Here is a 24,182-nt window from a genome sequence, read left to right as displayed (position 1 = left end):
GGTGTGACCACACCTGGAATATTGTGTGCAGTTTTGGTTTCCTAATTTGAGGAAGGATATTCTTGCTATTGAGGGAGTTCAGTGTAGGTTCACAAGGTTAATTCCCGGGATGGTGGGACTGTCATTTGATGAAAGAAAGGAATAGGATTGTATTTACTGGAATTTAGAAGGATGAGCGGAGATCTTATAGGAACATATAAAATTATTAAGGGATTGAATATGCTAGATGCAGGAAACATGTTCCTGATGTTGGGGGAATCCAGAACCAGGGACCACAGCTCAAGAATAAGGTGTAGGCCATTTAGAACTGATATGTGGAAAACCTTTTCACCCAGTGTGTTGTGAATTTGTGATATTCTCTGCCTCAGAAGGCAGTGGAGGCCGATTCATTGGATGCATTCAAAAGACATGGAGCTCTGAGGGCTAGCAGAATTAAGGGATGTGGCGAGAAGGCAGGAACGGGGTACTGATTGTGGATGATCAGCCATGATCACATTGAATGGCTTGAAGGGCCGAATTGACTACTCCTGCATATATTTTCTGTGTATCTATGAGAAGTTCAAGATTACCAGACTGCTTTAACTTTAAACACTTTTAGATCTGGATTGTTCTAGACCCCGCCCCTGGGTGCCTGCCTGTCCACACTCACCTTTTCAGGATGCAGTGGGCTAAATGAGCTGACCTTCGCACCCTGGAGGTGTCCTGTGAGGTGGAGCAGGCTCCCAAGGACAAGTAGGCCTCGGGCAGTGTCTTGTGAAGGCTTTAACAGCTCACCGCTGTCAATCCCTTTGAAATGTTTTTAAACAACTCTGATGGTCAAGACCATGCAAATTCTTTTTAAATGTAAATAATTGGAAAAATTATTATTAAATTTAACAGCATTTATAAAATGCTAACAAATAAATGACCACAAGAAAATAGGCAAACTTAAAACACTTAACCTGCACATCTTTTTCCACAGGGTTGGTCACCCACTTCAAAGAAAGGGGTCGCTATTGGAATGCCCTCAGTCTCTGGCATAAGAGTAGGGTTGGATGTGAATTGCATCCAGGCCTCTTCTCCACCATGTTTTCTATTTTAGCTGCAGGATTTTATGGTGAATCTAGTGGCAAAATAGAAGTTCAGATTTGCCATTATCCAGCTTTTAGCTTGTCTTGAGTTTGTTGTGGTTTGTCAATTGGCTTCTTTCGGCCTGTTTTTTGAAAGATGCAAAAGTGAGCTGGTGGAGGAATTCAACGTGTTGGTATATCTGTGGAGGGAAGTGGACATTTAATATATTGGGTCGACACCCTTCAATGGAACGGAGAGTAGAGGAGAGATAGCCAGTGCTGAGAGGATGACTGGGACAAGACCTGCAACTGATGGGTGGATCTGACAATCAATCCATGCACAGATCCACCTATCAATTGCCAGCTCTTGTCCCATCTTCCCCCCTCCTCCCCCCCTCCCCCCCCCCCCCCCCCCCCCCTTACCTCTTCATACTGGAGCGAAGGAATATGTGACGTTTCGGGTCGAGACCCTTCAGACTGATGTGGGGAAATTTGACATTTGACGTTCTCTTTTTACTAATTGTGTGCATCATTTCTTACAGTATGTGGTCACAATTTTATTTGAGGTAAAATATGGATGCTTTAACTGATTCTATATTCAAGTTTAGAAAATGGTTCTCATTTATTTTGTTTTTTGTTTTGAAGCTGAGTTTCTGCAATAACTATTGCAATAAGACTGATTAACACTACCAGAACTGAAATGGTAAATAATTTTCTTTCTGAAGATGCTGCCCTAGTGTTTCCAGTATTTTTTTTGTTTTTGTTTTCCAGTATCAGTTATTATTTTTCAGCTCAGTGAGGCTGGATGCATAACCACTATTCTAACTGGAAAGATAAGATAGTTACAGCAGATACTAACACTGAAGACCACTTTATTTCTTCACAAATCTCTGAACTCGATGGCAAATTGGTCCTCTCAAGTATTGTTGAGGATACATCAATCTATTGAAAAGGGAGCAAACATATATCCAACCTCTTTGCAATGTGTTGTTTTCTTTTAATGTTGCATTGTTGGAAATGGTTCATTCGACTGCTTTAGAACATCAATTAACTCTTCCATGCATGCTGAATGATTTGAGGCTCCACTCGGCAATAGTGATATACCTTCTTTATGATCTTGGGTTTCCATGGTATTTGTTTTTGCTACATTTTCGGGGCCACCTATCTGTACTCAACAATGTCTGGTTCACAGGTGAGGAAATAATTTCCAAATGCAACATCGCGATGGTGGGAATTTCACTGACCTTGTTTTAACTAGGATGCATTTGTGATTAATCATTCTGAGGGCTCATAATTCATGAATTATTGTCAGTAAAATGTTTTAGCAAGTATGTAGCAAGCTGAATAAGTAGGTAGTTGGATAAGGGGCAAATCTAAATTTAGGTGGTGGTGATTTGGGGGGAAAGCGTGTACCAGTGAGAGCTTTTTAATAACAATTATATTATATACTAGACTAAGTGGGACCCATTGGGTCCCAGCATCACACGGGAGGGCTGGTCACCCAACGCATTATTCCACCAATTCCAATATTGCTGGAGTATGGGTGTTGTGGGCCGAAGGGACTGGGTTCCAGAGGGCTAGTATGGACAATGTAGGCCGAATAGATTCTTGGGCTGGCAGCTCCGTCACTGAGGCCAGGCAGCTCAGTCACTGAGGCCTGTCAGTACAGTCACTCGGACCTGGCTGAGAAACTTCCAGAAATTCTGCCCAAAACAGGCGACAGACTCTGTGTGAGAGAGAGAAGGGGGAGAGGATGGACTGACTGGATTATTGGGCTGGCAGTGCAGTCACTCATGGCTGGTGGGCTGGCAGTTCACTTACTCACGGCTGGTGGGCTGGCTGTTCAGTCACTCACAGCCGATGGGCTGGCAGTATCCTTAAAAAAAAATGCAAACCGTAATGGGTTTTGAATTACATTTTACTCAGATGCAAGCCAAGGAATGGTATCATTGTTAGCTGTTAATTGGACATAATCAACCTCAGCAAATTGATAATATCCTATTGAAAGGGAATGGGTGTTTAAGCTGTCAGGACATTTTATTATTTGCCAAAATATATATCTCAATAGCATAATGATAGAAAACTTACTTTTCCACACACCACTCGTAAGTTTGGAGATTTTTTTAATGATAAATTCAGCTTCACAAGCGTTTGCTTTTTGCATGTAAAAACCCATTTCAGAACCATGAGCGATTTTTAAATTTTACAGCCAGATTTATCACTTCTGAAACTTTTTAGATACCAAAGGAATCAAGAATAAACACAATGCCTTACTGTTGATGAAATGCAGTGAGCGAACGCGATAATTCCCAATATTTTCAATCATGGCCAAAATTCGCCAAGCACTTTAGCTGTTGTTGGCCCTTCAGCTCTCGCTTCTCTTTACCTTAATTTCTCTTCATTTTTGGAATTCTGAAGTAGGATAGATGTCTCTCACGGTTACCCTGACTTCCACAATTATTTACAGCGCAGAAATTCACCATTTGGCTGTTTTTAACAGGTAGGAAAGTACACGTTTTGTGTATTAACAACATTAACTGCGATGTCCTCCAGATGGATTGAGCGGTTCTGTTTGTCAAGCCCTTTGTCGTCTCCGGGTGGGAGACTGTATATGCAACCCCCTATATACACACGCACGCACGCTCGCGCACCGACTCGCGCACCGACTCGCTCACTTGCGCACCGACTCGCTCACACGCAGACAACTAATACTAAAATGCCAAGTAACTTAAGAACGTGGTGAACATAGTGTGTAAACCGAATGATTCAAACGTTTAAAGCCTCTTGTCGAGGCTACTGCTGAAGCAGAAACGTGCTTTAAATAACGTCCAACAAACACTCATCATAGACAAGGCAGTCAGCTCTCTTGAATTATTCAACGGCATCTTCACTCTGTGCCTTCTGCAGTCAGCGCCATCTTGGCACGAACCGGCAATGACGCACTCAGCGCCATCTTGCCGCTAAACGGAAATTACGTCATCGGCGCCATCTTGCCACTAAGCGGAAATCACGGAATGAGCGCCAAGTTTGCAATTAAACAGTCATTATCTAATAAAATGTTTATTCACACTTTATCCATCCGAAAACTGTTGCAAGCAAGCCCTTTAAAAGTCAAGCCAAGTATCTCAATTCTTTTTACACATTGTAATTAATGCAATTTTTATTATTTCTTTCCACTTCCAAACAAAAATGTGGTTGGATTATTCATCGTATGATCAACGTGTCAATAAATCCTGGACCATGGTAACATAGAAACATAGAAACTAGGTGCAGGAGTAGGCCATTCGGCCCTTTGAGCCTGCACCGCCATTCAATATGATCATGGCTGATCATCCAACTCAGTATTCTGTACCTGCCTTCTCTCCATCCCCCTGATCCCTTTAGCCACAAGGGCCACATCTACCTCCCTCTTAAATATAGCCAATCAACTGGCCTCAACTACATATATGCTTAACCATGCACACTACAGATTGATGCAAGCATGGTTTCTGTGAAGGACCAAAAATTAACATGACATGGCCATAGCATGGGTCGTTATTGCTATTGGTACAGAAACACTCTCGCTTCCCACATAATTTATCCACAACAAAATATACAGGTTGCAAGGAATTTTCTAAAGGCATTTTATGATAATAGCTGTTAAAACTGACTATACCCATCTGACTGGTTAACGATTACACTAACTAACAAGAGATGGCCGACGGACACAACTGCAGCAAATGTTCTTTTGGTAATATGTTTAAAGGTGTCAAGACGCCACATTACCGGACATTCAGATTAGATGTATGTGTTGTGAACAGCAATGAAGATACCCAGTTTGCAAGCAACAAATCTTTAAAAAATTGTTGATAAACGCTTTTTCCATCATTCCCACTTCAGAATCAATGTTAAAATTTCAACTGAAATATCTCCTGACCAAATTTGTGGTGTATATGACTGACTGGAGAAGTAAAACCTGGATAAATCCCAAAGTATAGTTGTGAATGTTGCTCATTAAATAACTACAGTACTGATACTCCATATTATTAGCGTTGATTTGCCGTTAAAATGAATTCTGTAATAACGTGTCAACGGTAGCAGTGACAATCGAACACTGCGGTTTTAATGTTTCGCATGTTCACAATTTAATTAATCTATCTTTATGGATTAAAACAAATAATAACATTGGGAATTAAAACATATTTGATTGCATTCCGTTATCAAACATAGTCAATGTTCGCTCTGAAGACATTTCCAGCACAATAGGGTCGGGGGGGGGGGGTGAATCAGTACAGGGTGGATAGGTGGCGGTGGCGGGGGGGGGGGGGGGGGGGGGATTGAGGAGGCTATCGGTGTGGAATGGATGGATTGAGGCAGGGGAATTAGTGCGTGTTGGTTGGAGTAGGTAAAATTGTGAGGGGAGAGCACGGGGGATGACAGAGATTGAATAGGGGGGGATCTGTGCAGGATGGATGGATGGAAGGGAACAATGCAGGATGGATGGGAAGGGGGTCAGTACAGGGTGAATTGGGGGACAAGCGTAGGATTGATGAGTGGCAGGAGAATCAATGCGAGGTGGATAGATGGGGGGGAGTAGATGAGGAGGGGAGCTCACTGGATGTCAGTGAGGACTGAATATAGGCAGGAATGGAGATCAGTGCGGGATGGAGAGAAGGGGTCTCAGGATAAGGAGGATGGAGAGAGAGGGAGAGAGAGGAAGGGGCAGAGGAGGTGGGAAGGAAGGTCAGCGCTCCTCGGACAACACCTGTTTGGCACGGAAATTGCAATCAAATTATGGAGGGGACAAGGAGGGACACAATATCTTGGCGGCCGCGTGTGCATACGCACACTCACACACGCGCGATGCTTCGGCGGCTCAACCCAGCGCTAAATGCAGCTCAACTGCCTGTCATGCCTGGACTGATGACATATTTCCCGTAAATCCAGGCAGGGCTGTAAGTTAACATGGCGGGACAGGCCGAGTTGAGCTGGGTTTAACGCTGCTTCTCTGCGCTGGCTGTGGGCCTGGGGGCAACGCCCCCATCTGACTCCTGATGTCTCTGGCCACCCTCGGGCGTGGGGGGCTCTCGGGTGCGGACGGGGATGGTCCAGTGGCGGTTCGGCAGCGATTGCAGCGCCGGAGAGCCGGGATCGATCCTGGCTGTGGTGCAGGTTTGCCGTGTGTGTTTTGGCATGTCTCCCTCCTTCAATCACTGCGCTCTATCCTCAGTCCCCCAGTCCCCTCCCACTTCCGTCTCTGACCGACACATCCCTCACTCAAGGGTTTGTTTTGAAAGCGCCGTTGTCGGCCTTTGGTTGGCGGAGTGGCAGGCATCGACTGTTATCAGGGCGGGAGGAGGAGGAGATGGAGCCGCTGCTGCTGTACGGGTCCCGTCATTCGCTCCGACCCTCCGTCACGCCACACTTAGCATCTTTCCCACGCAATGCAGCCGTCGCCAGCACAAAACGTCACATTCCTTTTCTCCAGAGATGCTGACTGACCCGCTGAGTTACTCCAGTTTTTTGTGTCTGTCTTCGGTATAAACCAGTATCTGCAGTGCCAAGCCGGGCAAAATGACTCGGCGTTTAGGTTGCCCGGCAGCACTTTGGGTGGTCAGTGGCACCCGGTTAACCGCTAATTTCGAGCCCTGGACAGGAGTCGGGAGTGGTGGGGGGAAGAGGGTGATGAAATGTATTCTAGGCTGTTTAAAGAAGCATTTGCATATAACCACAACATATCCTTGTGCTTTTTCGCCACCTCCAATGGGATCCTATCACTGGCCACATCTTCCCATCTCCTCGCCTTTCTGCTTTTAGCAGAGACCGTTCCCTCCATAACTCACTGGTCAATTTGTCCTTTCCGACCCAAACCACCCCCTCCCCGAGTACTTTTCCTTGTAACTGCTGGGAATGCTACATTTGTCGCTTTACCTCCCCCCTTGACTCCTCCAGGACCCAAGCAGTCTTTCGAGGTGAGGCAGAGGTTCATCTGCACCTCCAACAACCTCATCTACTGCATCTGCTGCCCCAGGTGTTAAGTTCTCTACATCAGCGAGACCAAGCCCAGGCTCGGCGATCACTTCGCCCAACAGCTCCGCTCAGTTCGCTCTAACCAACCTGGTCTCCTGGTGGCTGAGCACTTCAACTCCCCCTCCCATTATGAATCTGACCTTTCTGTCATTAGTTAAATTGGACGAATAGCACCATATATTTCGCATAGGTAGTTTACGCCCCAACTGTATGAACATTGACATCTCTAATTTCAGATAGTCCTTGCTTTCTCCCCCCCTTCCCCTCCCCCTTCCCAGCTCTCCCACAAGTCTATTGTACCCACCTCTTTCTTTTCCACCCCCTCCCACCGCCACCTCCGACTGAAGAAGTGTCTCGACCCGAAACGTTGCCTATTCCTTCTCTCCATAGATGCTGCGTCACCCGCTGAGTTACTCCAGCATTTTTGTCTACCATTGCATACAATGTGTTATTTCTCTTGGCTACTGGGCTGATGGAGAGGATTAGAGAATGGACAAGGGCAGAACAGGCTAATTAGCTCAACTTCAGTCATGAAATTTATTGGTATCAGTTTTGAGGACAATGTACACCTTCATTTAGAAAAGGCGCTTATTTGTTCAGGGAGACAAGCTATGAATTTGTAAAGGGAAATATAATTTGAATTCTTTGAGGTAACTGGAGGGTACACTTTTATGGTAAGAGGGACAAACTTTATGGGGAATTTTAAGACCCAAGGGGAATTTTTTTTTCTTATTTTTTGTTTGTTTGTTTTGCCCAATGGTGGTTGCTTGGAATATGCTGCTAAAGGAAGTGATGGAAGCAGAAACAATAGCAATGTTTAAGAGGCATTTGGAGAGTTAATGAATGGCAGGGATTGGAGGGTATGGACCACTGTTCCATGTTCTCCAGGTGGCAAATAGGAATGAGGTCAGTACACTTGATATAGAATGCATTTCAGCAAGGTTTTAGACAAAGTTTTTAATTCTAAACAAGTCTGAGGTAATGCCTTTGCGAGAGATGCAGCAAGGCAAAGGAACGTAAAATATTGTTATTGGTTTATCTTCAATTTACTGAGAGATAGTGAAAAGCTGTTGTTTACATGCTATCAAGCCCAGTTAAATCATAATTCCCAAGTACAATCAAACCAAACACAGTACGACTGGTAGTGTAAAGAGAAATAAAATGCCACAGTGTAAAATACAGTATTAAAGTTAAAGTGAACTTATTTTTAAGTGCAAGGTCCTAATGATTTCTGTTGGAAGATAAGGACCACCAATTAGCCTCAGGAGGACTGTTTAACAGTCTGATGATAACCACGATGAAGCTGGTCTGACGCTGCTAGTGTGTGCTTTCAAGTTTATCTTTTTTTTGCATCTTCTACCTGACCCGAGAATAGAGATGAGGGGATAACCATGGTGAGAAAGATCCTTAATTATGTTGACTGCTTTCCTCAGGCAGTGTGAAGTGTGGAGTGATTGGGGTGGCTGGTTTGTGTCACGTGCTGGACGACATCCACAACTCCCTGTAATTTCTTGAAGTCTCAGGCTGAACTGTTGCCAAACTAAATTAGATACTTCCTGATAGAATACCTTCTACTGTGCATTTGTAGAAATTAGTAAGAGTCATTGGAACTGAGCTGAACGACTTTAGTCTTCTGAGGAAGTGGAGACGTTAGGGTGTTTTCATGTGTAACTGCACATGCTGGTTTAAACTGAAAGTGGACACAAAAGCTGGAGTAATTCAGTGGGTCGGATTGCACCTCTGGATTAAAGGAATAGGTGATGTTTCAGGTCGAGACCCTTAGACTCGAGGAGTGAGGTAAGGTCTCGATCCGAAATGCACCTATTCCTTTTCTCCAGGGTATTTTCTTGGCTATAGCATCAATATGGTTGGTCAGGACAAGTTGATAACATTAGCATGTAGAACATGAAGCTCTAAAAGTAAATTGGTTTAACACAAAATCAGGGTTGAAACTTGAGTTTGGAACTGGAATGAATAGTTATACTCAACATTTCCCGGATCTATCTCCAAATCTTGTTATTGGTAGTTTCCTTCTGTGTCTCCTTTTTTCTTTCTTTTTTTTTTTCTTCTCTTATCACTTTCGCTCATCTTTTTCTCCCTTTATCTTTATTCTTTAAAAAAAACTGAAGCCATGTAAGAAATCTGTAATTAAATTGTCGCATATTATTTGTATACATGCTTCTAATAAAAATATTTATATAAAAAAAAGAACATGAAGCTCTCGACCACATTGACACTTTTAATGGTGTATGGGGCTCTGCAAATAAATACATGATGGGTCTTTGTCCCAAACATTATGGAGGGCACAGTAGATCTATGAATGTTGAATCTTTTGGTAAAATGCCGTTTATGTTTTTTCTAGGTCTATGGAATCTTGTATCACTTTTCTCCAACCTTTCTTTATTTGTGCTGATGCCTTTTGCCTACTTTTTCTTGGAATCTGAAGGATTTGCTGGATCAAAAAAGGTAGGACTTTGTTCTGAGTAAGTATCAATTTGTGATTATCATCATTCCCGATGTTGGGGGAGTCCAGAACCAAGGGCCACAGTTTAAGAAAAAGGGGTAAGCCATTTAGAACGGAGATGAGGAAAAACGTTGTCACACAGAAGGTTGTGAATCTGGAATTCTCTGCCTCGGAAGGCAGTGGAGGCCAATTCTCTGGATGCTTTTAAGGGAGAGTTAGATAGAGCTCTTAAAGATAGCAGAGTCAAGGGATATGGGGAGAAGGCAGGAATGGGGTACTGATTGTGGATGATCAGCCATGATCACAGTGAATGGTGAAGGGGGGGATGGGGAGACTATGTAAACAATACTGTAATTTCTACATGGTGAAATGAAAATATATAAAAAATACCCTTTATTAAAATCTGACAATGTGCACTCTAACCACATGTGATTTTTTTTCTATTACAAATCTCAAATTGTGGAGTACAGAGGTAAATAAATAAATGACGGCTCTTTGTCCCAAACATTATAGAGGGCACTATGAAAGATGCAATCATTTGCTTTATAAATGCAAGTGTATTTTTGTTCCCCAATTCACTTGTGAGATCAGAGACCTATCGGGTCATTGTAACTCCGATAACATTTTCTTGCCTACGATGGTGTGCAGCAAAAGATTTTAATAACTCTGCTCTCTGGTTACCAAGCCATCTGCCAATGGATTCTATGTTAGCTCTCTCTCTTTTAACTCTCTTATTTGAACTTTTGTATTGAAGTTCTCCTTAACTTTCTCTGCTTTGTGGAAAACGGGGAAGAAATGTCAAATTCTTGGTACTTTGTGCATAATTAGGTATTGTGGTATTTTTGTAAGGCTCTTCTTAACCCACTCTAGACCCTGACCAAATTTTTGAACAGGTAGTAACCAGAAATCAACACACTATTCCAACCAAAGATCGATGACTAGCAAATATTTAAATGTTATAATTTGTGAGAATTTGATGCAGTCACAGTTTATTATTCAACTGGACTAAACTTTTCTTGGTTCTATTGCACAATAACCTGTTCATTTAATGTTAAATGGATTGAGTTTATTTTCTTGTTTGGAAAGACTTCGAGGCTATGTTTAACTTTGCTTGTAAGTCTTATTACCTTCTAACATGGATGTGGCTGGTTCGGGTCTGCTGCTTTCTTCCTTCATTTCCACAGTTTGAGTTGACCATGCAAGCATAAATATTGTACAAGCTGAATGTGACTTTATCTTAGAATGTAAAATGTCTCCTGGACCTGCTGTGTGAATTGGATTCTCCTTGTCTGCATAGGCTGTCCAAATGATAAAGTTGCACAAACCAGATATTTGGTTGTATTTTGGCAGATGGGGTTATAAATGAACTGAGGTGTGTTGAGTTGTCCTGTATACAGCGAAAACGCTTCTCCATGTTGATAAATGAAGTAAAGTTGAGCAAATCATTTTAAAATTCATTGCAAAATAAAAGGAAAGCATGGTTTAATGAATTCAATATCTGTTACTTTGGCTTACTCTGCTAAATTGAATAATTTAATATAGACCATTTATTGAACGGTTGAGTTCAGATTTGTTTAACTATTAACTGTCATGCTATCAACTTGGGTCGAAGGCAGACTTTTTAATCCACCAAAATAAGTCTGTGTTGTTACATTTTGTTTGCATAAATCTGGGAATATAGTCTGAGGTTGATGCTATCCACATGTTTATCAACAGTCAAATGACATCAGCATCCTAAACCATTATACCAATTATCCAGACATTATAAAACGCTGAACTCTCATGTAGCAGCTGTGAGTTTAAGTCAAAGTGAAATGTTTAAAAAAAAAAAAAAAAGTCTATCAATAAAGAGAGCAGTATGAAATTTGCAGTGATTTCCTTGCCTAATTAATTAGATCCACCAGATGGAAGTGGAGGCCAATATTAGTGCTCAACATGTCTATAAACTTGAGCAAAAAGACAGCACAATGGATGAGAAAAAAGATTTTTAATACACTTCAATCCTGCGTCGCAGTTTGAGATTGTCCTGGTTTGCATCCCTTTTGGCAAACTTACATAAAACTGACCATGTACTGTATTTTACGACCAGATGACTTTTTTTGTAGTGCTCATTGAAGTTAATTTGTATCAGACCCATATTAAAGAGACTTCAAAATCAGTAGGAAGTACAAGTCTGCTTAGTCACTTTCTTTCATTGCATTCTTTCATTTTTTTTTAAACTTGTTTTCTCCCCATTGATGATCCATAAATTGTTGTTAAAGACTGATTACGGAAGCACTGTTTTGTGTTAATAGCACTTGCATATTTTTGCTGTTCATTTGGGCAGTGAGACTAACCATATTGAGAAGTTGGTGGAAAAAAAGAAAATGTTATTTCAAGTAAAGATGATGCTCTTTAAATTTAAGAAAATTTTAAATTAATTTCAAAGGATTTTATGAGAAATATATCTTTGTTGTTTTAATCTGTTGGCCAATAATCCGTTTTCATCCTATTTAAATGTGATGTTGAAGTAAATATAGTTAAGTCATTATGAGCACGTTTTTATTTGATTGATGAGGAAGTACAATTTCTGATAACTGGAATCGTTTATACTTTGGCTCAATAGCCCTTCAAGGGCATTAATTAATTGGCGAAGCAAAGGTGGTAATGTTCCAGATCATGGACGTTAAAGCAATTTTAATTGTTTCATCTTTTAAGGATTTTTTGGAAATTTGGTAAGCATGTTGAAGTTGACAATTCTTTACCAGACTACTGAATAAATGGTAGAGATTAATAGAGGATTACATGATTATTGATAGTTTGTTGCCGATAGTCTTTTAGTCATTTATTTTAATAACCCTGGTTGTTGGCCACAAAGAAAATCTTCTCCTTTTCCTTTGTCACCCTTCAATAAACTTAAGGTCACTAAAATGCTACTTTTCGTGTCTTAATTTGCACTGTTTTAGTCCCATCATTTGTGTTTGTTGATTTAGTTTGACTTCCAATTAAGCCATGCCATGATCTGAAAATTCTCATACTTATTTTCAAATCTCCCCATGGTGTTCCCTCTACTAATTTGGTGATCTATTGTTCTGCAATCCTCCTGAGATAGCTGTGCCAGTCTAATACTGGCCACTTGATTGCTCCATCAATGACAGCTTGTCTTTAGCTGTCACGATCACAAACACTGAAATCCCCTCCCTAAACCTTGCCGCTGCTTTGCACTTGAGATGCTCTTGAAACCCATTTTCTCGCATATATACATTAGATCATCTGCCCAGCATCTTTTTTTATTTGTTTAATGTATCTGAAGTGCCTTGGGATATTTGACTTTGTTAAAATGTCATGTAAATTGATTTGTTGTGGTGCATGGAATACAGGCCTGAAGTCACCACAACAGCTCTCTGCAAAAGCATATCTTGCTGTGCACAAATTCTTCTAGATTGCAGAAAATTGGCTGGGTTGTCAGCATCCTAAAATTGACCTAATTAATATAAAGCTCTCTGCCATTGCCAATAACATTAATTATGTTATGATTGCAGCTCAACGTTAAAATTAATCGAGAAATCAGGTGCTGCAGAAGTGTTACTTGTGCTTTTGGAACGGTGCTTGGTAGGTGATTCTGAATTATTGTTTTGTGTAACTTTTAAGTGAGAGGAAAGGAGAGTTCAGTTCAGTCTATCGTAACGTTGTACCGAGGTACAATGAAATGTTGACCAGTCAGCAGAAAGGCAAAACATGATTACAATCATGGTCATGGAAAGGTTTGTGTTGTGTCAATTGAAGTTGTTTGAATGAACATTTTTTTTTTAAAGATGCTGAAAATCTGAAATATCAAACATAATTTAAACACCCAACAGGCAAGGTGCCATTTCTGAAAAGAGAAACTGCTGATGTTTTTGGTCAAAGACACTATGTCAGAAAGGAGAAACGGAGAGTTTCAATTGTTTTTAAATTGAAAGAAATTGGAAGGAATTGACAGAACAAAGGGAATATCTCTGATTATGTGAGGGGAGGTTGCAGCAGTGATTATAGAATAATTAAACAATAGTTATAGCATAAAAGAAGCCACCCAGTCCATCATCCGCCCAGAAGATCCTCAACTTGAATACAGGTCATCAAGATTGATCAACATTTGTTGGTTGATTGTGCAGGAACATCGAATGCCATTCCCAAATAGCATAGATTTAATGATCAAGCATAACTTCCTTCCAGTTATTGGAAAGAACTGGAAATTGCATGTGTAGGGCTGAAATACTAATCTTTGTTTTCCCTTCAAGTGGAAGTTGTTTTGATTTGCACTAATTAGAATTGTTTCTCGAAAGAAGAGTTTCTTGTACAGAGAGAATGGTTACATCAAAAGACATTAAACGAGTAGACACATAACGATGTAAAATTGGAAGCATATTTTGTTTGGTGTTTCTACAAGATCACTCTTTTTGCCTTGTTACTGACAGACATTTTGTTGGTGGATGGTGAATGATCATTGGAATTTTCTGCAAAAGGAGAAAATTAAGATTTTTCAGAGATAGTGGACAATTCTTGTGTAGTTTGCTCCCTGGAACTTGTGACTGCAGTGATTTGCACTCTGTGTAACTTAGCAATGTCTTCATATCTTTGCCAGCATATTCACTTGCCCAGCATGACCCAGTCATATCAATTGGTTACTTTGTTCTCTTTAATGATTGTAGGACATTGCTGGGGCTACAATTGAAGAGAAAATATTGGTTTGGGGCAACAGTGGAAGATTAGTTCCATTAGTCATGAAATGTTTCTTCATGTTAGAGATATTAGGATTTATTCAAGATCCTTGATGGCTTTGTTTTGGTCTGCTTTGCTTAAAAGTTGCGAAGCTGCGGGTTTTATGCTTGTCTTTAAAAGCATCAAAACAAGTGTAAAAGACAAATGTGAAATAGAAATGGGGGACTCTGGGATGAGAGATACAACGGGAAAAGGAGCAGGGTGACTCTGATAATGGAGGAGGCCAAGAACAGAAAAATCAGTATAGGAGAGTTAAACTGATTAACAACTGGATGCTGCAGCATTACTTGGCGGACAGAATGCAAGTGTTCGACCTAAAGGGCCGCATTCTCTATGTTTGGTCTCACCGATGTAATGGGTGTCTCATTGGGAGCACTGAATGTACTGAGGTTGGAAGAGGTGCAGCTCTGTCCTGCTTGGGGTCCCAGGGGGGAAGTGAGAGGGGAAGTGCTGGGACAGGTGTTACATCTCCTACAATTCAGGGGGGTGCAGTTATCTTGGGAAAGGATGAGCAAACAAAAATGTAGGTGAGCTGAGTAGCAAGAATGCAGCCAACACAAACATTGGTGGATTTGTAGATAGTGAAGAGGGTTGTCAAAAGACTCCCTGGTATTTGAACTCCCAGTTGGAAATATGGGCAAATAAATGGCAGGTGTAGTTTAATCAGGGCAAGTGTGAGATGCTGTGCTTTGTGAGGTCAAATGCAAGAGGAAAGAACAGAGTAAATGTCAAAACTCTGACTGCCATGGACATACAAACGGATCTTCAAATTCAAATCCATAGCTCCCTTAAAGTGGCCACATTTGTCATGTATATCAATGATTTGGATGAGAATACATTGACATGATTGTGCATTTGCATTTGACAATAAAGATGGTAACATTATGAACAGTGAAAATGGTGAGCAAGAATTGCAGCGTGGTCTTTATTAGTTGTGTTAGCAGGACGATGAATAACACATGGTTTAATTTGGAAAAGCGTGAGATGTTGCAATTTTGGAATTATAACAACATTGACAAGGCACTTGGAGAGGTTTATGGATGAGAAAGGTTTAGAGTAAATTGTGCCTAATGTAGGAAATTGGGACGTGTAGATTAGGCATCTTGGTCGGCAAGGGCGAGTTGGGCATGTTTTCATACTCTGCGGCTCCATAAGTGGATTGGGTAACGGTGGTGTATAACATATTTTCCTTCAATGGTTAACATATTGAGTATAAAACTTCAAGTCTTGCTGCAGCTTTGTAAATATTTTTGGTTTATTGTCTGTAGTTCTTGTCGCCTCATTGCGATATGGATGTGGGGGCTTTGGAGATGGCGCAAAAGAGGTTTACTGGCATGCTAGCTGGATTGGAGGGTATTCACCATAAAGAGAGGTTGAACAAAAAGGATTGTTTTTCTGGAATGTTGGGGATTGCACAAAATCAGGAAAGGACAGAACACCTGACATCTTCTTCAGGCATTTGTGAAGGCCAAGTAAAGTAGTGGAGGGAGCACAGCAACACCACACAAAATACCATCATCCTTCCTCTCACGTGCCACCTGGCCTACGGAGTCGATTTTATTGATCCACAGACATTTCAGCTATCTCCTGAACAAGAGTGAAAGCAAGTTGCCCTCGCCTATTTAGGACTAATAGCAAATGCATCCTTCTTGTATTGTGGGTTAAATGAATGGATCGCTTTCTTTTAACATATTCCCTGCCATAGGTAATTAGTTTGTCAGTTGCTTTATCAAATGCATTTTTATGTGTGCTGGAATGTCACATTTATTCATTGATAAGAGTCCAAAAGTGTCATCAATTGTTGAGTACAAAAATTAATCGTTTAAGTCACTTTGAAACTTGAGGGCACTAAGCTAATCTGAAGAAACAAGAAATTGCAGATGCAGATAGCGTACCAAGGAAAGATACAAAATGCTGGAGTAACTCAGCAGGTCAGGCAGCATCTCTGGAGCACATCGATGGATGATGTTTTGGATGGGGATACTTCAGACAGATTATGGGGGAGGGGGGAGAAAGCTAGGAAAAATATCATGTTTTAGAACAGTCCTGAAAATGTTTCATGTTCTGCTGCTTTGGTGCACATGTAAGAGAGCGCACGTTCACAAAAATGTGCAGTTACTTGTGTTTTCATGGCGTGCAAAAATAAACTACTTGTTTATCTTATGGTGTTGTGAATTTTCTCTTGTGTGTTGCTGGATACTGTTGGGCTGGTGTTCACAAAATTGTCCACTCAAAAGTAATCACCTGTGGCATTAATTGACAATGTGAAAACTACCACATAAAGACAAGTTGCACTACCCATCCCTTTCTGCAAACCTATGTCATGCAGAATTCCAGTATTGGAATTGGCTAGTGATGTATTATAATTGGTATTGTAAACAGCTTTTAATTTTGTAATGGTATTGTAGAATGCATGGGGGTGGCACAGAAAACATATTCCTGCTGACATGCATTTTATGAAGTGTGAGGTGATGGCGTTTACAGGCAGTGCATAATAAATTTAGTTTAGGAATTAAAACTTGAAGGAAACTTGCAAAAGTATAAATCGGACTTGCGTAACAATGGATGCAAATGGATATGCATGCTTATTCTGTTATTTTTTTGGAAAGTTTGTATTACTTGGAAATGGGAATGGATGATATATTGGTTTGAGACCAGAGCCTTCAGTTTTGTAGGTGGCTCTGGAATCCATACAAATGAGAGTAGAATTTATTTCCTTGGATATTAAGCAATTTAGCCGGAATGGGTTGTTTGGCAACGTCGATCCCCTGCATTGGCCTTTAATTGTCCATCACCTGTAATGGATGGATCAAATTTAACATTTGCACTTTAAGATGTTGGTGTAGGAAAATGCAAGATCACCACACTGCGTTCAGCAATATATTTTATGATGGACAACTGAATGAGGGATAAGAATTTGTCAATTCTTCGTTACAGACCTTTGCTGTCATTACCAAGTCAATCTTTAGTGTGCTAATTGTACTTGATATGAATCACATTGATAATTGTGAAATGTTTCCAATGAAAATAAACACTGATCTTTTGGTATTAAGGAGCCATGCAACTATTTTGTTGCAAATATTGTTTTTTGTCTTTGCTAACATTTGAGGATAAATTATGCAATTACTTTTTTTTTTAATCATAGATAACCAAATATACATTATAAGTTGCTGAGTTTTTTGTATGACATAATCCGTTTCCAGCCCAAACATTACTTTTAAACGATGGAAAGAGGTCTTCACAGTCTGTTCTCTACAGGGCAAGCTGCTGGTTTTATTGCTACTGCTCTTGCTGAGTGGAAGACCTTGTTAAATGTCAAGCTGTATCCAAAGATGAAAAATTGACATTTTGGTTAAAAGCTGCAAATTGTGATTTAAACTATCTCCTGCACAACAGATTCCCAAAGTAGTCCCTTTATTGAGCTTTGTTGGAGGAAGTTACCCGCTGGCCAAAAAAAAGTTAAATATGCTTGAAAATGTGCAACATCGCCTTCCGATTCCTGGGAATTTTGAGCTGTTACAAGTGGAGAAGAAGCATTTAGGATGGTATTGGGAGGCGGAAGGTCATGCATTGGATTCCACATGAACAGTGGCAGGAATGTATTGCCTCTCAAACAACCCAGTCAGCCTTACACTTAACATCCGCAGCAGTGACTGTGGTGAGCATGACCTTTTTCTTGCTTATCTGCCTCCGTGTTTTGGCCCTACATGCTGTCATTGCCAAGTGTGCAAGTGCAGGTGCAAGCTTGTGGGCTGCATAGGGAGTGGTGGGAGCAGAATTAAACAACCCATTAAACAACCAAAATCTGAAAGCTGCCATTGCTGCTACAAATCTGAAGTATACCGCGAATGTTGGAACTATTTAGCAGGTCAAACAGCTTCTGTACAGAGGAACAGAGTTAATATTTAAGAGTTAATATCTGACCTTTGATCCGAGCTGGAAAAGTGGAAAACAAGTGTATGAAAAGTTGCAGAGAAAATGGTGAGTGATAGATGGAGACCTGTTCAAGTGGCAGCAATGCTAGACGTTACAGTGCCCTCCATAATGTTTGAGACCAAGACACATCATTTGCTTATTTGCTTCCGTACTCCACAATTTGAGATTTGTCATAGAAAAAAAAACACATGTCAGATAGCTAAGATATTTTTTATACATTTTGGTTTCACCATGTAGAAATTACAGCAGTGTTTTACATAGTCCCCCCATTTCAGGGTTCCATAATGTTTGGAACACAGCAATGTCATGTAAATGAAAGTACAGGTGCACAACCTTTTATCCGAACGCCTTGGGACCAGACACTTGTCGGATTTCGGACATTTTCGGATTTCCGAATGGAAGATTTTTAGCGTAGATTAGGTAGGTAGCGCGGGCGGCTTGAAAAGTCTGGAGCGGCTGCCTCCTCCCCGGAGACCGGGGAATCATTGTAAATCATTGCATAAATGTTAGTCAGTTAGTTTGGAGGGATTTTATGGGGGGGTGGTGGTGGGGTGTGAAGGGGGAAACTGGTCGGCGACTCCCAACATCGCGGAGCTGGGGGCTCCGTCCAGCCGCGGGCGGAGCTGGTTGGAGCTCCGACCCCAGCAACTCTACTCCTGGCTGTGAGGCGCTCCAAAGCCAGCGCCTCCGGACGGCAGCCCCATGCTCGAATGTTGGGAGTCGGCGGCCACAGAGCTTACCGGGGCGACCCGGTAAGCATTGATCGCTCCCCGCTGGTATCCCAGCGCTGCGACGCCGCCGACTCCCAACATTCGCGGAGCTGGGGCTGCGGGCGTTCGGCCGCGGGCGGCGGTGAATTTGGAGCGCCTCGCAGCTAGGGGTAGAGTTGCCTGGGTCGGAGCTACAACCGGCGCCGCCCGCAGCCGGACGCCCGCAGCCCCAGCTGGGAGTTGGCGGCCACAGCATTTGTTTGCTTACTGCACGGCGACCCGGTAAGCACATTGACCGTCCCCGCCTCTCCGACCAGGTAGGGGACTAAGAATTAATTTTGCCCCATCACCCCCCCCCCCCCCCCCCCTTCACATAAAAGCCCTCCAAACTAACTGACTAACATTTAAGCAATGATTTACAGATGTTTAAGTGTCTCCCCGGTCTCTGGGGAGGAGGCAACCGCGACAGTAGTACAGACCTGGGTTGACCGTGGGTCGTTTTGGGTCAAGTTTGGCGCCAAACGCGAGCTTTGGTGTGCAGACGACATCCTGGGGAAAAATGGCCGGTTTTCGGAATTTTTCGGTTTCCGGAACTCCGGATAAAAGGTTGTGCACCTGTAGTCGTGTTTAGTATTTTGTTGCATATCCTTTGCATGCAATCACTACTTGAAGTCTGGATGGTATGCTTTGGATCTTGGGCAGTTCCTTCTTCTCCATACTTTGTTCTTGCCATCACTCTGATATGTTAATCTTCATCTCATCTGTCCACAAGACTTTTTTCCAGAACTGTGGTAGTTCTTTTAAGTACTTCCTGGCAAACTGTAACCTGGCCATCCTATTTTTGCGGCTAACCAGTGGTTTGCATATTTCAGTGTAGCCTCTATTTCTGTTCATGAAGTCTTCAGTGGACTGTGGTCATTGACAAATCCACTCCTGAAGAGTGTTTCTCCTCTGTCAGTTTGGGGATTTTTCTTTATTATAGAGATAATTCTTCTGTCATCAGCTGTGGAGGTCTTCCTTGACCTGCCAGTCTCTTTGCGATTAGTAAGCTCACCAGTGCTCTCTTCCTTTTTAATGATGTTCCAAACAGTTGGTTTTGGTAAGCCTAAAGTTTGGCTGATGTCGCTAACAGTTTTATTCTTGTTTCTCAGTCTCATAATGGCTTCTTTGACTTTCATTGGCACAACTTTGGTCCTGATGTTGATAAACAGCAATAAACATTTCCAAAAGTAATGGAAAGACTGGAGCAAAGACTAGGTGCTGAGAGCTCTCTTATATCTGCATTAAGGAGGCATTTTAACACCCCTGAGCAATTACTAACACCTGTGAAGCCTTGTGTCCCAAATATTACGGTGCCTTGAAATGGTGGGATGATGTATAAACACAGCTGTAATTTCTACATGGTGAAACCAAAATATGTAAAAATGGCCTTTAATAAAATCTGACAATGTGCACTTTAACCACATGTGATTTTTTTCCTATTACATATCTAAAATTGTGGGGTACAGAGGCAAATAAATAAACGGGTCTTTGTCCCAAACATTATGGAAGGCACTGTATCACATGTGGCATCTGTTAATGTGTAGAAATATATTTGCCATAGGAAATAATTTTGCTTTTTGGAAAGATATAGAGGGATATGGGCCAACCACAGGCAAATTAGACTAGCACGGGTGGTCACATTTGTCAGCATGGATGAACTGGCTCAAAGGGCCTGCTTCCAAGTTGTACAACTCCGATTCTGCGACCACCTCCTTCATCTGTGGAAATGTTTGAGGTTCCCACTTTGGCTTTCCTGGTCACTTTAGAAACCAAAAAATCGTAGTGGAAGCATGTCATCCTTTATCCTTATGAGAGGAGGAGGAAGATGTCACTTCTGCTGAGATTTTCCTGAAGAACATGAAAGATTTTTTCCCAACATCATTGATCGATCGGAGATTCGGAGGCTGCAACTGCGGGTCTGGCGGACGGCAATACCGGGAGCCCACGGGTCCCTGGTGGGAGACCGCTTTTCGGGGCTTCCGCAACAGCGACTTCTCCCGCCCGAGTTGCAGGGTTGAAGAGCACCTGGAGCGGGGCCTTGCATGGCCGCGGGACTTTTCGAGCGCACGCCGGGGCTCCAACAACAAGGCCCGGTGCGCGACCTTGCATCACCCGGCGTGGCTTTAATGGCCGCGGCACAATCGCCATCGCCAGCCGGGGGCTTTGACTTTGACTCTGACATCTGGGGGGGGGGGGGGGGGGGGGGAGAGTGCAGTGGAGAGATAACGTTTTTTTTTTGCCATCCATCACAGCGATGTGATGGATGTTTGTGTAAATTGTGTTGTGTTTCGGGTCTTTTTCGTTTTGTAATGTATGGCTGCAGAAACAACATTTCGTTTGGACCTCAACGGGGTCCAAATGACAAATAAATTGCATTGTGTGTGTATTGTGAATGAAGTTCCATCGGCATGCGGAGCAATAACAAAATGAAGTTGGTGAATGGGAGGATCGGGAATCTCTAACCCAAGTTTTATACAGCCATAGTATGTCTGTCATACTCAGTACCTCAATCGATGAACATTAGATGACCAAAGGGAGGAGGCATAACTCATTCCCTGCACTACCTCCCTCCCCTCCATCCAGACACCCAAGCAGACCTTCCAGGTGGGACAGAGATTCACCTTGTTTTCCATGCTGCAAAGCTCAAAGACTCTGACGTGTGCATCTCATCCCAGCCTCATTCGCCACCTTCGTCATTCCCTCCTCCACCTGACTCTATCTGCTAATGAGCACCTCCTCACCACATCCTTGCCTCCATTGATTCCACATGTACTTTGCTGCCATGGAAAAGCAGCCAACATGATCAAGGAGTCCTCACACCCCGTCATTCTCTCTTCCACCCTCTCCCGTTGGGCAGAATGTACAAAAACTTGAAAGCATGGTACCTTTTCAAATAGCACTGGCCTGCAGTTCCCTGTCTTATCCCTCCTGCACCTAAGTAAAGGTACAACATGGGCAAGCTTCCATGCTTCGAATACCTCATCTGTGGTTAACAAAGCTACAAATGTGTCTGCCAGGTCCCAAGCAACCCCCCTGCTCCCTGTAACCTCTTGGAAATCAAGCTCCAGGGATTTATCCACCTTTAGTGTTTCAACTCCTCCTGCATCACCACATTTGAATCTTTTAAGGTAGTATATACTGGGATGTACTAGCATGTTAAATGTTATTGAAAAGGAAGAATACATTTTGTTAGTTTGAAATAGAACCCTTAACTCTATTTATTTCCTGCTCATCATCTGGTGTCTGAACCCTTGAGTAAAACCAGATGGCGTTACTGATTTTATGTGTGAATGTAAAGATTGGCGATCAAGGGTGTACACACTTTTAAGTACACTATCTTGTTGATACATGGCAATATTTTTAGAACTGTGTCAAAATGGGCATCACGTAAGTTAGAGATGTTAATTCTTCAAAATTATTTGTCAATTTGCACAATGAATTATAATAGGAGGCTAATAGTAGCGATGTTACAACATTTTGAGATTTAAAAAATCAAGTCTGCAATTTATCCCATCGGATAAAGCATAAAAAGAAGTTTAATTTGATACCCAATTCACTTTCATATCTTCATTATTAAAAAAAGTTATGGCCATTTTCATACTCGGAAATGAGCATCTTGTTCCCTATTGCGTTTCCATTGACTTAACACAAAAGCTGTGATCGAGGACAGTCAAAAGCCCATAACTTTCTTAAAAATTAAGAGAACTGAATGAAATGTTCAGTTATTATAGATTGAAGCATTCTGAAACAAATTTGAAACATCTTACTTGGATGACCTGATATTAAAGCATATAATTAGTTATCTAATTGGAGCTAATTACAAAATTGACCGTTGTGACGGAAATAGTAATAAACACCCAGACTGCCTTGAAAATTCAAAAAGGTGATATTCTCAAGATCAGAACTTTAATATTATTGTGCTATATGCTATACGTCCATAACAGATAGGTAAATAACTTACAATTTCTAGCAATAGACCAAGTCTTTATGGAGAAGATCAGTTGCTAACTGGTACATTGGCATATCATAATCAGTAGCGTCATCATACTCCTCGGATTGTAACCAATAAGCAACTGTACACCTTGTTTTTCCTCAACTTTTCAATGTTGGCATTGTAAACTACAGGTTTTTGCTCTTCAAACCATGCATGACATGCCTTTCTGCCCACTACTTTCCCATTAAGAATGTCCTGTAGATCATCATATTTGGAGTAGTCCAAATTTGGATAATCTCTGCAAATGCTGTCTAAATCAGTCTCTTTGCTGGGCATTTGGATTGACAATTTTGCATTTCTTCTTTGGAGACATCTGTTTAAAATGTTTGGGATGCTATGGTATTAGCAACAAGATACCATAGAGATTTAAAACATTGTTTAGATAATATTAGATGTATTTGCTAGGCATATCAATTTTAAAGGCAGTTAAAGATTTCATATTTTATAGTACAGGTAAATTCTTATAGAAATATTGATTATGATTACATTGTCAAAGTGAGTAATATTTTTGGTTTCTGGTGTTTGTAACTTTCTGTATATTTCATAACTACCAAACTTTGGTGTGCAGGTTGGTGACATGGCTCAGTACAAATGAAGAATTTTCCCTAACAGGAGTATTGATTGGAGTAGTTGGACTGATAAATGGAGTATCATATGTCCGAGTTGATATTATTCAGGTCTCTTTTGATGTTGTATGCTAAAGCAATTTAAATGTTAATTTTCCTTTCATTCATTTCTGAGATCTGGATGTCGCTGACAAGGATAGCATTGAATACTTATTCCCGAATAGTCCCGGAAAAGGTGACAAACTGCTGCCTTGAACCACTTTAGTCTTCGTGTTTTTATCGATTCCTACAGCGTAGCTTGCACATTGGAGAGTTTTCGGATTTTTACACCTCTGGTCAAGAGTTAGTCATGTATTTCCAAGGTCTTGCACGAGTCGGAGGTGAATTTGTAGGTGATTCGCTATTTACCAAATGAAATGATTGCAGAGGTTATGTGGTAAAATGGAGGTGTATAATAAATGGCTGAGATTGCAAGCAACCTTAAAAATCATAACATAAGTTTGTCGTATTTATAACAAACATACTGACAGCTTGCAGCGATTTGTGTCTCATTGTTAAATTAATATTTCATTTTATTGTATAGGTAGGATATCTGTGCCTTTCAATAGGAAAGGAGATTGATATTTTCACAGTTGTGAATTTTGTTGTTGAACTATTAGGTCAGTGTGACTT

The 24,182-nt window shown here is 41.4% G+C and overlaps 1 protein-coding gene across 4 annotated transcripts in view; it reads left to right on the top strand.

Annotated features, from left to right (window-relative positions):
* The window catches only part of lmbr1 (limb development membrane protein 1), a 175,962-nt gene that overhangs the window by 48,241 nt on the left and 103,539 nt on the right, over positions 1-24,182 (top strand). For all 4 annotated transcript variants that reach the window (XM_055664412.1, XM_055664404.1, XM_055664431.1 and 1 more), the window contains one exon: positions 9,421-9,524. In XM_055664412.1, the coding sequence (XP_055520387.1) occupies positions 9,421-9,524 (104 nt within the window). The remainder of the gene's footprint in view (positions 1-9,420; positions 9,525-24,182) is intronic.

The sequence above is a fragment of the Leucoraja erinacea genome, chromosome 2 (genome assembly GCF_028641065.1).
Source record: "Leucoraja erinacea ecotype New England chromosome 2, Leri_hhj_1, whole genome shotgun sequence".
Classification (NCBI taxonomy): domain Eukaryota; kingdom Metazoa; phylum Chordata; class Chondrichthyes; order Rajiformes; family Rajidae; genus Leucoraja; species Leucoraja erinaceus.
Note: the sequence above shows the minus strand (reverse complement) of the source record. Positions and strands in the feature narration are given on the sequence as shown.